Source organism: Carettochelys insculpta, chromosome 8, assembly GCF_033958435.1.
Source record: "Carettochelys insculpta isolate YL-2023 chromosome 8, ASM3395843v1, whole genome shotgun sequence".
NCBI lineage: Eukaryota > Metazoa > Chordata > Testudines > Carettochelyidae > Carettochelys > Carettochelys insculpta.
Genome location: NC_134144.1, coordinates 58165302 through 58177560, shown reverse-complemented (window position 1 = coordinate 58177560; position 12259 = coordinate 58165302). Strand labels below are relative to the sequence as shown.

The 12259-nt window shown below is 40.3% G+C and overlaps 1 protein-coding gene and 1 long non-coding RNA gene across 3 annotated transcripts in view; one reads left to right on the top strand and one right to left on the bottom strand.

The window, feature by feature from the left end:
• Positions 1-12259, bottom strand: part of ZRANB3 (zinc finger RANBP2-type containing 3) — a 112652-nt gene that overhangs the window by 35907 nt on the left and 64486 nt on the right. The window contains exons 8-11 of the mRNA XM_075001070.1: positions 6040-6168; positions 4161-4280; positions 2152-2271; positions 705-884 (exon numbers count right to left, since the gene is read on the bottom strand). Of these exons, the coding sequence (XP_074857171.1) occupies positions 705-884; positions 2152-2271; positions 4161-4280; positions 6040-6168 (549 nt within the window). The remainder of the gene's footprint in view (positions 1-704; positions 885-2151; positions 2272-4160; positions 4281-6039; positions 6169-12259) is intronic.
• The window catches only part of LOC142016802 (uncharacterized), a 40401-nt gene continuing 34296 nt past the window's right edge, over positions 6155-12259 (top strand). For both annotated transcript variants that reach the window (XR_012646394.1, XR_012646395.1), the window contains exon 1: positions 6155-6198. This is a non-coding gene — a long non-coding RNA (uncharacterized LOC142016802). The remainder of the gene's footprint in view (positions 6199-12259) is intronic.

The following is a 12259-nucleotide window of genomic DNA, read 5'->3' as shown; positions in this document are numbered from 1 at the left end:
GGTCTGTAATCTCTCTTAATGCTAATGTCTATCTTGCAGAAGACTACCAATCAATGCAAGTCTAGTCATTTTAGTATTTTCCTTTAAGTCAGTTTTAAAGGGCCGTGATTACTTTCTGCATCCTTTCTATATCTTTTCTTTACAATCCTCTGGGACATGTCATTTCTAAAGAGTTTTTAAGCTATCACAACTAACTATTAATGCTCTTTCCAAATGTTTGATATGAATATTTCTAAAACTATAATCTCTCCATATTTCAATTTCCAGAATTTTTAATAGAAGCTTCAGTTAACATTTTCGAGGATGAAAAACAGCTGTCTCACACCAACTTCATCCATGCCATCCATATTTCATAATTGATAGTGGAAAGACAGAAATAAATGTTTTGTTATGTTTACCTAGTCTACCACTGTATGAGCCTGCAGAATTCTTACTGAATTTTTAAATGGTCTTTTATTCTCTATTTGCATCTTAAAATACAAAACATGCTTATCTTTGCCTTAGGAAAGGATAGCAGAAAACAGAAAAATGATTTCTGAATTAGAATGGTCATCCTGGTCCCCTGCAGCTGTACATATATTGGTTGATTTAATACCCTAATATTAGCAAAATGCCTCAAATCCTTTACAGCAAACACCCTTGAATACCATGGATTCCTGACATACATTACTTTGTTGATTACTTAGTTTTATTCTAATGCATACCTTTCGATTCAATATTGCCCACATAAGAGGATCCAAAGTTCCTTTTGCAATAAGGTAGTGTATATTTACAGAACTGCATTGTCCAATTCGATGTGCTCGGTCTTCTGCTTGCTTCATGTGTCCAGGGTCCCAATATAACTCAGCAAATACAATATGAGTGGCAGCAGTGAAAGTCAATCCCTAAACACAATTAGTAAAAGCAATGTTGATATACTGATATTTAAAATGCAAGAGAAGATGTGACTCTACAAACACAAGGAAATTTTAGAGAATGACTGAACATCAGAAGGTAACTACAGGTTGTACCTCCTAAAGCCAGCACTCTCTGGTCTGGCAACATCCCTTGCCCAGCAGGAACAGAGGGCCAGGACAGGAGGGCAAGCACAGCTTGCCTCCTGAAAGCCCTACAGGGGGGCCAGACTGGAGCACTGGCATCCTCCAGCAGCTGCATAGGGCTTGGGTGCTGGTGTCTCCTGGCAGCTGCATGGGGCCGAGGCACTGGAGTCCCTATAGCAGCTGCATGGGGCTAGGAAGCCTGCTGCAGCAGCAAGCCACATCTGCAGGGCCAGCTAGCTGTGGCTGGCCAGTGATCAGGCGGGGTGTGTGGGGGGGGGATGATGATGACACATTAACCTCCCTTGCTCCAGAAAAATCCCTCATTTAGGACCACTGAGCTTCCACAGGTGCCAGATCAGAGATGTGCAACCACTACTACAAATTACGTAAAGTATTTTTTAAAATGGCAGTAAGATACAGGACAGACAAGGTGGACGAGGTGATATCTTTTGTCAGACCAACTTCTGTTCCTGAGAGAGACAATCATTTGAGTTTACACAGATCTCTTCTTCAGATACTGGGTCACCTTGACAGCAGATAGTTCAAAGGTATATGGTGCCTTTTTTTCTAAGGTGACTCAAAGCTTTTTGCTTCTTGTTACAAGCAAAACAGTATTGTTGATGTTATGACTGCTCCACTGAACAGTAACCCACGCCAATCATATTGGATCATTGAAAATGAACAGAATACAATTACTAATGTTTTTGAAGTATTTGTACCCATAACATAAAATAAATAGTGACAATAAAAACATCAATAATATACAGATAAACTGCATTATTGTGTAACTGCTATCACATCGTTTTGCCAGGGAAGCAAAAGTGGAAAGTGATGTTGGCTTCTTATTACACTGGTGCATTAGAAATGAGTGAGCTCACACCAACATCCTATTTAAGTACTGGCTGAACCTTTCTGCTTTGGTTCAATAATTTCAACTTCAATTCACTACGAATCATATGGCTAGTGCTACACTGGTTGCTGAGTGCAAAAGCCTCATGATATAGGTCACTAACAGCAAGACATTTGTACTATTATATTTGTACACTTTGTATTCTTAAATTTCATGCTTTAAATTGCACTGTCCAATATCTACTTTTTTTTTAAATTTTACCTGGCCAGCAGCCTGAATGCTCAAGATGGCCACACGAGTATCAGGATCCTTCTGAAACTGATGGACGAGATGGATTCTTTCTACCGATGGAACACTTCCATCTATCCGAATGTAACGTGCCTGTAACACACAAGGATAATGGCAAATTTCATTATAATTTTCTTAATTTCCACAAAAGAAATATATTTTTGGATACTATTAAAAACTGGGAAGCAAAATATTTTTGTTTTACTCCTAGCTCAGAACAATAGACAAATAATTTAATACCACACTGTTTCACTGAAACAGAGATAATCATCTTGCCTATCACCTAGGAGTACAGAGAGGCTTAATTCATTTATTAATGTTTGTAAACCAATGTGGAATCTTAAAATTGAGGATATTTCAGAAGAATGGTATGTAATTTCACTAACAGAATTATTTATTAATATTCTCTTTAATTCCAATCACCATTTTGTGAGCTATTACAACACAAAGAAATACAGGTTGAACCTCTCTAATCTGGCACACTCGGGACCTGACCAATGCTGAACCAGAGTATTTGACAGACCACAGGTGGTCAATAATGTCTAGCACATTACCAACACTTCCACTGCTTACTTGCCTCTTAGAGGACACTTAGGGGTAAATTACAGCTAAATAACAGCATCGAAAACTGAGAGCCAGGACTGTTAGAGTTAAGTTGGAATGTTACAGCTCTGTGTGATTTCTTTGAATAGACATCCATTTTGCATTCTGTTTCAAAATGGATTCCCTGTGTGGTTTCCATTTTTAAAGATGGCCGTGAGCTCGTCTTCTTCCCCCAAGCAAGGCAGGGAGATTAAGGCACGAAAATTAGGGCAGGAAGTGATTTTAATCTGCCGGAAGACAAGAGCATATATAAAGGGGCAGAGCCCGCCCTTCAGGGTCTTTTTGCCTCAGTGTGGTAGCTCCCTCAGAGACACTCTCTAGGGCCCCCTGTCAGAGCTGGTACCTAGGGCGACAACCGCAGGCTGCTAGGCCTCGTAGGCCAGTCTGACAGGGAGAACTAGAGAGAGGCCAGATGATAGCTAGGGCAGCAGTTAGAAGACTGCTAGGCCTTGTAGGTCAGTCCATTTTAGTTTATCTTATTTTATTTTTGGTTAGAGACTTCATACACACACATATGCTGGAAGATCATGTCCTTTAAGCATTCCGCACACAGGATGGCGAGTCAAGTGCAGAAGAAAGATGGAGGAAGATCATACCCTTGCTTGACGGATCCTTTCTCCGGCCCAGAACATATCTGAAGGCCAAATCCCTGAGTTCTCCTTTGCATGGGAAATGGTATTGTCTGATTCATTTTCTCTCTGTAATTTCTTTTGAGGGTTTAACTAAGCTAACACGTGAGCTGTTACTTAGTTTATTCTGTATGCTCTAGGGAGTCCTAGTTCTCTTACTGTGTTGTATGTATTTAAAATAAAACCTTGCTATACTTACTCCATTACCTTCTCCTACCTACATAACAACCGACGACAGAGGCGGAGGGGGTAGAGCCTGACAGACCAGTCCATCTTCTGACTAGTCCTGTAACTCTATCTGCCTCGGGCTAACAGGACTGGTGAGTCTAACCAAAGTTTATGGGACCACAGAAAACTTGGCCACATTCATGATAAGTGGTCATCTGCCTAACTAAAATCATGCTGAATTACGGATGTTGCCAGATGATAGAGTGCTGAACTAGAAAGGTTCAACCTGTAGTACACTATTTTTAGCATGAACTAAAGGACTCACTCTACAATAAAGTATAATGGCAAGGGATCTGGTATTTACTGTTTCAGGTACAAGTGTTTATATTATTTTCCAAATATACTACAACCAACTGATATCCTTTCAATACTGACTGTGGACCTGATCCTATGAACACTCAGATGAATCACTGTGAATTCAAGGATTTATGCAAGGGCCTAAGTGTTAGCAGGATTGTGGCTTAATAATATAATCTTTGGAAGGTGTCATTTTTACACTCCATGAAGAACTTTTAAAATTACCTTGTTTTCTATGGCTGCCTCTGTACAAGCTTGGAGCATGCTTACATGATGAGCAAAAACCAGAAACTTAAGCTTGTCATTCTCAAGCATCATTTTGACATAGTCCTTTACCGCTCCTGCCTAGAACACAAGAAATGATGCAATTTTATTCGGGCTACAGACAATAAGAAGAATTTAGACAGTGATTATTTGTATTTTTGTTCCTTCTGCAATGTATATTTTACATTACGAGGACAGAAAATTAACTGTTTTTTAAGTCATACGAGTCATGTTCTAACAGAGCAAACCCCTTCCAGAAACTCTTCCTTATCTTAATGATCCTCTGTTCCTTACCTTCAATGGGTTTAATAGTTCCATGGTGCTTGCTAAGGATTAAATTCAATTTTTAAACTCCTTTTAGCTAACAAGATGACAGTTCAGATTGATTATTTAATATACTGACAATGTAATAATATCAGTTGATTTCTATCCTAGAATATTTAGAGGGAGACTAAAAAGTGATGCATTAAAAATGTGCACCTGTGTTCCTAATATAACTGCCCACAGGCTGACTTTAAACTGGGACCTCTGGAGCCTAGTGTAGGAGCTGCTACACTTTGAGCTCAGAGTGTCTTAGCTAAGGCCATAGAGGAGACTCATTCTTTGTGTTAAGTGGTCTACATGCTACAAACACACCCAATAGGTGTATGGGTTACTCTAACACCACTGATTAAAATGCAAAGAATAATAAGTTTTTCCTATTTCTACTCATGTTATGGTTGCAAATTATTTTAAAAACTTAGCAAACTAATGTCATTTTAAAATAATCATTATATGTGTATTGTGTAGCCTATGGAGCTAACCTGCTTGCTTACAGATATAAAGCTCATCATCTGATGAAGTATTTTGTTAGTCTTTAAAGTTTGGGGATTGATGGAAAGGCACACAAGAGGGTCTTGGAGCCATTATGCAAGGAACGTGGCCAGTAACAAATGCTAACTCATACCCTTTTGTAATAAGAGTTGTAGTAGTTGGTGATGACGACGACAAACTGGTCTGTCATCAGGGTCCCTGAAAGATGACTTGTGAATGGTGACTCACTGTCCCCACACTAATTCTACCAGGTTTTTGTTGATACACAGGAGCTAAAGAGCCCTTTGAGTTAGCCTTTGCTAGTGGCACCACATATAGAGCTTGATGATTTTCAGGTATAGTGATGCTGAGTGTGTGCTTCCTTTCCCATTTATGCAGTGCATGGTGAAAGGGCTGTCCACCAAGAACTGCAGAGTTTTGAAGAATCATTAGGAAGGCAATACAAGTTAGCCTGAGACAGCTCTGAGCTACAGGAGAAACATCAATAACGGAAAAATAATTTACATTCTCAAAAGGTATTAGGAAAAGAAGCAATAGCCTACTATAAACATAGTATTAGTGTGGGTGGGGGGAAGCTTAGGAGTGACAGCAAATTGGTAATGAAACTGATGCCTGAGGGAGGTCAAAGTGCAAATACTGTCATTTCTGTCATCTAAGCAGAATGTCAGACAAGAGTTCAAGCAGTCTCTTCTCACTAAACATTTGATAATGCTGTTCAGAACTTTGAGACTGATCAAGTCTGACAAAAGTGCTTTACCAAATTATTCTGATGAGAACTTAAGTTTGTGCTTATTATACTGTAGTTCTCACAATTAGCCAGACACCACTAACACAAATCTGGGAAGTTGAGGGGACTGAAGATCACCCAAATGCCTAACTGACCCAGTTCTGTAAAGAAGCATGAAAAGTCCACTATTTAAGTGATTGCACACTGAATGCACACAATATAAAAATAGTAGAAGAAGAGATAATTAAAACTTAGGACAGAATGCACGTTCAAAACAAAACTACAAATATAGTTCATCACCTTAGCAATGGCTGTTTGTTTATACATGTGTGTAATCAGACCCATGACTTGAACAAAGTGGCTTTCAGTGACATCTGAATTTGGAGCTCTCATCAGTTTTTCCCACTCCTCAAAGCTGGCGCTGAGTTCCTGAATGCGAGGGAAGAATAATGTTCAGAGGTAAAATATAAATGACATAACAATTACTGCTTTTGTGAATCATGTCCTATTTCCTACCAAAAGGGAAGGTAGGGGAGGAGATTACATCCAAAGATTCCAGTTTTTTCACAGATAACTGTCAGTGCAGAGGTAGGTCAGTCACATGTGCCTACCAATAATAGTAACTTGTGACATGCTGCGGGTGAAAATAAAGTTCACTCTACTAATAGCACAGATCAAACACTAAGCACTTTTTCTTTAGGAGGAATACTGAATACGCAAAAAGAATTCTAATGATATATGAATGTGGTGAATCATGAAAACGTAACAGTGTACAAAAATAATTAATGGTAAACTTCAGGTTTAGTCTATCAGCCAAGATGACCTAAGGAAACTTATTTAAATAAAAATATCAACTATCAGTTCTTCACAATACTTAGCTCTGTTACAAAAAGTTAAATAAGAACATTAATTCTACTTAATTTATCTGATGATATTTCTGCTAATTTTCATGTGCTATTAAATACTTAATGGATGTAACCATACAGTACTCTGGCAAGAAGTTCTGAGCACCTAAAAACATACAAAATGTACTCCTGGCCCAGATTACCTCCCTCCATGTCCATATAGACTCTTGCATGGCAGAAGTATTCCACCTCATCCTTTCTAGCATTCAATGTAAGCAAAGGGTAGGGAAAGAGGGGGTCACACATGAGAACTGAAGTAGAGGCTGATGTTTGAGGACGTTTGACATACATTTCACAGAATTCTTGCTCCCAATCCTAAGACATGCACAAAATGCAATGTGATCTGGGGAAAAGGTTTTAGGGAAGGGAAGGAATGGGGGTGGACTCGTGAAGAAAGAGCAGAAGGTGGGGTGGGCATTTAACTTTTAATAGGAAGTAGAAGAAAATACCAACAACAACGAATTAAATTAATGTATAAAATGGAATATATTTATAAAGCAAAGATGAAAGTACTAGGGATGGGGGATGAGTGGTCTTTTAAATAATTTGATGGAAAAGAAATGGAAACAAACCTTGTAAAAGAGGGAAACATTTGCTACCTTTGTTACTCTTATGATAAAAACAAAATCAAAATCTACACACTATCAGAAACAATGAAAAAACTCACACTCAGTTAGAACCCTATTTTCTTCTAAAAAAGTCTCATCATAATTGTTGTTCTGATACTTTGATAATTGTAATGGGATTAATTACATGTCTAGCAATTCACTTGAATGACTGGGATACACAAACTATTACATATATACGTGTGGCATGAAAAATAATATTCCAGAATACACATAATCTTACATTAGAAACTGGATCCAGGTGGTACAGTGGAACAGTTATGAAACTAGCATCTGTACACAGACTGCCTCAGACACAGTGCAAATAAGACAGATAAAATAATATAATCTTAGGACTGGAAGGCACTTTGAGAAGTGATCTAGGTCAGTCCCCTACACTTGTGGCAGGACTAAGTATTATCAATCTAGACCATCCCTAACAGGTATTTTTCTAACTTGGTCTTAAACATCTCCAACAATAGAGATTCCACAACCTCTCTAGGCAAGTTATTTCAATGGTTAACCCTCCCTGAGAGTTAAGAAGTTTTTCCTCATGGACAACTTAACCTACTCTTTCTTCTGGTCTCAGAGGTTAAGTAGAACAATTTTTCTCCCTCCTTCTTGTAACAACTTTTTATATACTAAGAATGGTTGTCATGTACCCGTTCAGTTTTCTCTCCTCCAGACTAAAGAACCTCAGTGTTTTCAATCGTCCCTCATAGGTCATGTTTTCTAAACTTTTTTTAAAATGTTGTTGTTCTTTTCTGGACTCTCTCTCATTTGTCCATATTGTTCCTGAAATGGCCTGCCCAGAACTGGATACAACATTAAGGTTGTCACCTAATCAGCATGCAGCAGAAGAGAAGAATTACTTCTCCTGCTTTGCTTACTTCACCCCTGTTAATATATCCTAGAAGAATAATGACTTTTTTGCAACAGAGTAGTAGGCATCCTTCAGTCTGCATAGACTATGGATTGCGCCCTTGAAAGTTTCAACTGAGGACTTCATTTACAGCGTCTATTGTGACTATGAAGACCCACACGAGAGTGACAGTCCTTGCTGCATCTCTTGCAGATGTAGTAGGTGTCTGGCAAGTCCTTATTGTGCTTTCTGTGCACTCGCTTCTCCTCTTCTAGCTGTCTGATCTTCATCTTGCCCTTCTGAAGGCCCTTGTGTAACCCCTGCCTCCATCTGCTGTGGTCATCTGCTAGCTCTTCCCAGTTGTCCAGCTCGATGTCTACCTCTCTGAGGTCTCTCTTGCAGACATCTTTGTAGCGCAACTGGGGGCGCCTGGGAGGTCTTTTTCCAGAGGCTAGCTCACCATACAGGATGTCTTTTGGAATCCTTCCATCATTCATCCTGTGGACGTGGCCAAGCCAGCAGAGTCGACGTTGCCTGAGGAGGGTGTGCATGGCTGGGATTCCAGCTTGCTCGAGGACAGCGGTGTTGGTCACTCTGTCCTTCCATGATATTCCAAGGATGCGCCTGAGGCAGCGCAAGTGGAAGACGTCCAGCCTCTTTTCCTGGCGGGCACACAGGGTCCAAGTCTCGCTGCCATAAAGGAGGGTGCTGAGGATGCAGGCTCTGTAGACTTGCATTTTGGTGTGAGTGTACAGCTTGTTGTTATTCCACACTCTCTTGCTGAGTCTGGACAGAGTTGTGGCTGCTTTTCCAATCCTCCTATTTAGCTCAGTGTCCAACGACAGGGTGTCAGTGATGGTGGACCCGAGGTAAACGAACTCGTGGACGACCTCTAACGTATAGTTGTCAATGCTGATTGATGGGGATTCAGCAACATCCTGACCGAGTACGTTTGTCTTCTTTAGGCTGATGGTAAGCCCAAAGTCCTTGCACGCTTTGGAGAACTGATCCAGCAGTTTTTGAAGCTGGTCTTCTGTGTGAGACACTACAGCAGCATCGTCTACGAACAACATGTCTCTGATGAGGACTTCTCGCACCTTAGACTTAGTTTCCCATCAGATCTTGTGTGCAGCAAGATGCCCTCTGTTGAAAATCCAAAGGCATGCTTGAGGAGGAGTGCGAAGAAGATCCCAAACAATGTCAGAGCAAGCACGCATTCTTGTTTGACGCCGCTCCTGATTCTGAAAACATCCGATAATGCGCCATCACATTCGATGGTTCCTCTCATGTCTTCGTGGAACGACTGGATCATCTTGAGTAACCGTGGAGGACAACCTATCTTGTGGAGCAGTGTGAACAGACCATCCCTGCTGACCAAGTCAAAGGCCTTGGTCAGGTCGATGAAGGCTATGTAGAGTGGCTTCCTCTGCTCCCTGCACTTCTCCTGCAGCTGCCTTAGAGAGAAGACCATGTCAACAGTAGACCTCTCTGTGCGGAATCCGCACTGCGATTCGGGGTACACCCTCTCAGCAATCTTCTGAAGTCTGCCAACGATGACGCGAGCGAACAGTTTACCAGTGATGCTTAGGAGGGAGATTCCATGGTAGCTGTTGCAGTCGCTTCTGTCTCCTTTGTTCTTATACAACGTTACAATGTTACTGTCACGCATATCCCGTGGAACCTCACCCTCTTTCCAGCACAGGCACAGTAGCTCATGTAGGGGTTCCAGCAGTGTGTTTGCGGCACATTTGATTACCTCTGGTGGTATACCATCCTGACCAGGGGCCTTTCCTGCTGCAATGCTGTCGATGGTTCTCTTCAGTTCATCCATTACTGGTAGGAGCTCGACAGCATTGAGGGCTGTCTCAACAGAGTTACACCGATAACTCATATTTACCTTGTGATTCACTCTGACCCCCCGTTATCTATCTTCAGTACTCCTTCTTAGGCAGTCATTTCCCATTTTATTTTTGAGCAACTGACCGTTCCTTCCTAAGTGGAGTACTTCTCATTTGTCCTCAAGGAATTTCATCAGATTTATTTCAGATCATTCCTCCAGGTGGCCCACATAATTCTGAAATTTAATCCTAAAGCACTTGCAACATCTTCGAACTTGGTATCGCCAGCAGGCTTTATAAGTGTACTCCATGCCATTATTTAAATAATTGATGAAGATACTGAACAGAACCAGAACTGATCCTTGCAGGACCCCACTTAATATGACCATCAAGTACTGATAAATACTCTCTGGTGACAGTTTTCCAACTAGTTGTGCACCCAACTTATAGTAGCTCTGTCTAGGTTGCATTTTCCTACAGGCTATGTCTACATGAGAAGCATCTGTCTACAGAAGTTACTGTCAGAAGAGATGTTCAGACAAAACTTCTGTCAACAGATCCTGTCTTTTCATAAAAGCAGACTGATCTGTTGTTACGCTCTGTTAACAAAAGGGCCCCCTAGACCTTCTCCCAGTTTTTTTTTTGTTGACAGTTTCCGTCAACAAAATACATTTTGCATGTAGACATTCCACAAGTTTTGTCTACAAAACTCTCTAGCGTAGATGCATCCAGACTCTATGAGAAGGTTAGGTGAGCCAGTATCAAAAGCCTTACTAAAGTCAAGATATACAAATCTACTTCTTCCCCTATATCAACCAGGCTTGTTACCCTGCCAAAGAGAGCTACTAGGTTGATCTGGCACTGGTCAGTCTTGACAAATTCATGCCGTTACCTGTACTTATCATTTCATTATTTTCCAGGTGTTTGCAAATTGTTTGTTTATTTACTTCATTACCTTTCCAGGTACTAAAGTTAACCTGACAGTTTGCAATTCCTTGAGTTGTTCTTATTTCTCTTTTTATAGATAGACAAATATGGTGCCATTTTTTAGTCCTCTGAAATCGCTTTAGTATGCTATAACTTTTCAAAGATAATTGTTAATGACTCATATCTGCTCTGTCTGCTCCTTGAGTATTCTAAAATGTATTTCATCAAGCCCAATAGTGACAAAGCTCTGGGACCCTCCCACCCTGCAGAATTCTAGAGCCTAGGATCCAGCCTGGGTCTAGAAGTCTACAAAGCAATGGAACAGCCCTACAGCTGGAGCTACACAAGCTTGAGTCATCTGGCATGGGCCAGTCATGGGTGTTTCTTTGCAGTGTAGACATACTTGTGAGGCCCTTTCCTTCGTTCTGTCAGCTTTCTTTACTCATTCTCCCAGAACCTAATAAACTAGCTGTTCTATCCCAGTCTCTTCCGGTCCCACCTTAACCTTGGGTTAGACACTATTTACAGAGGTTATACTAACATCCCCAGTTGTATTATTAAATCTGAATGTGTGCCTAGATGCTCAGGTAGCAGCAACACAACCAAGGACAGTTTTTTATATACAGCAAAAAAAATTATTTATTTAAGGTACACGTTTTGCTATAGTTTATTCATGCATATGTCAACTCAAGATTATTTTACTGCAACCCACTGTATTATTTGACAGTACTTTTAAATTGAATCTGATTGTACACTTATTAAATGGTGACTCATCACACACATCAGACACCTGAGTACTGGCTGTGCAAGTAGAGAGCTTTGGGAAAAGTGCTAACCATGCATTTTCGTTGGATTGTCATGTTTGGAACTCTCTCATGTGTTGGTTTGCTAGAAACCAGATGTGTTAACTTTTGGGGAACACCACAAATCTTACATTTATTCTTGGGAATTAGAGGAAGAAACTGTTTGCTGGGATGGCTATAGCAGGTCTGTAGATGGGCTGTTATTAGTTAAGAAGACTTGAGGAGAGGGTGGGTGTTATAATTACTGGCTATGCTACAGATATATTTTAGAATTCATTGGTTTAACTATAATAAATTTCCTGACAGATTAGAATGTATATTAAAAAGAGACAGAAGAAAAATGTTCAACTCTGGACAAATTACTGAAGTTTATAATTTTAGATTAGAAGATTTGATTTTGCTTAAAAGGTAACATTTTGAAAATGACCAAATCTTGCTGGAGAATGCAAAATGCAAGTCATGAACTAACTGCATTTGAAATTTCTCTCAGTGAGATATCCAATAAACACTGCAACTAAATGTATCACTGTACTTTGGACCATGGCTTGCCTGGATTTGGCCCCCAAGACCTGTGACACCC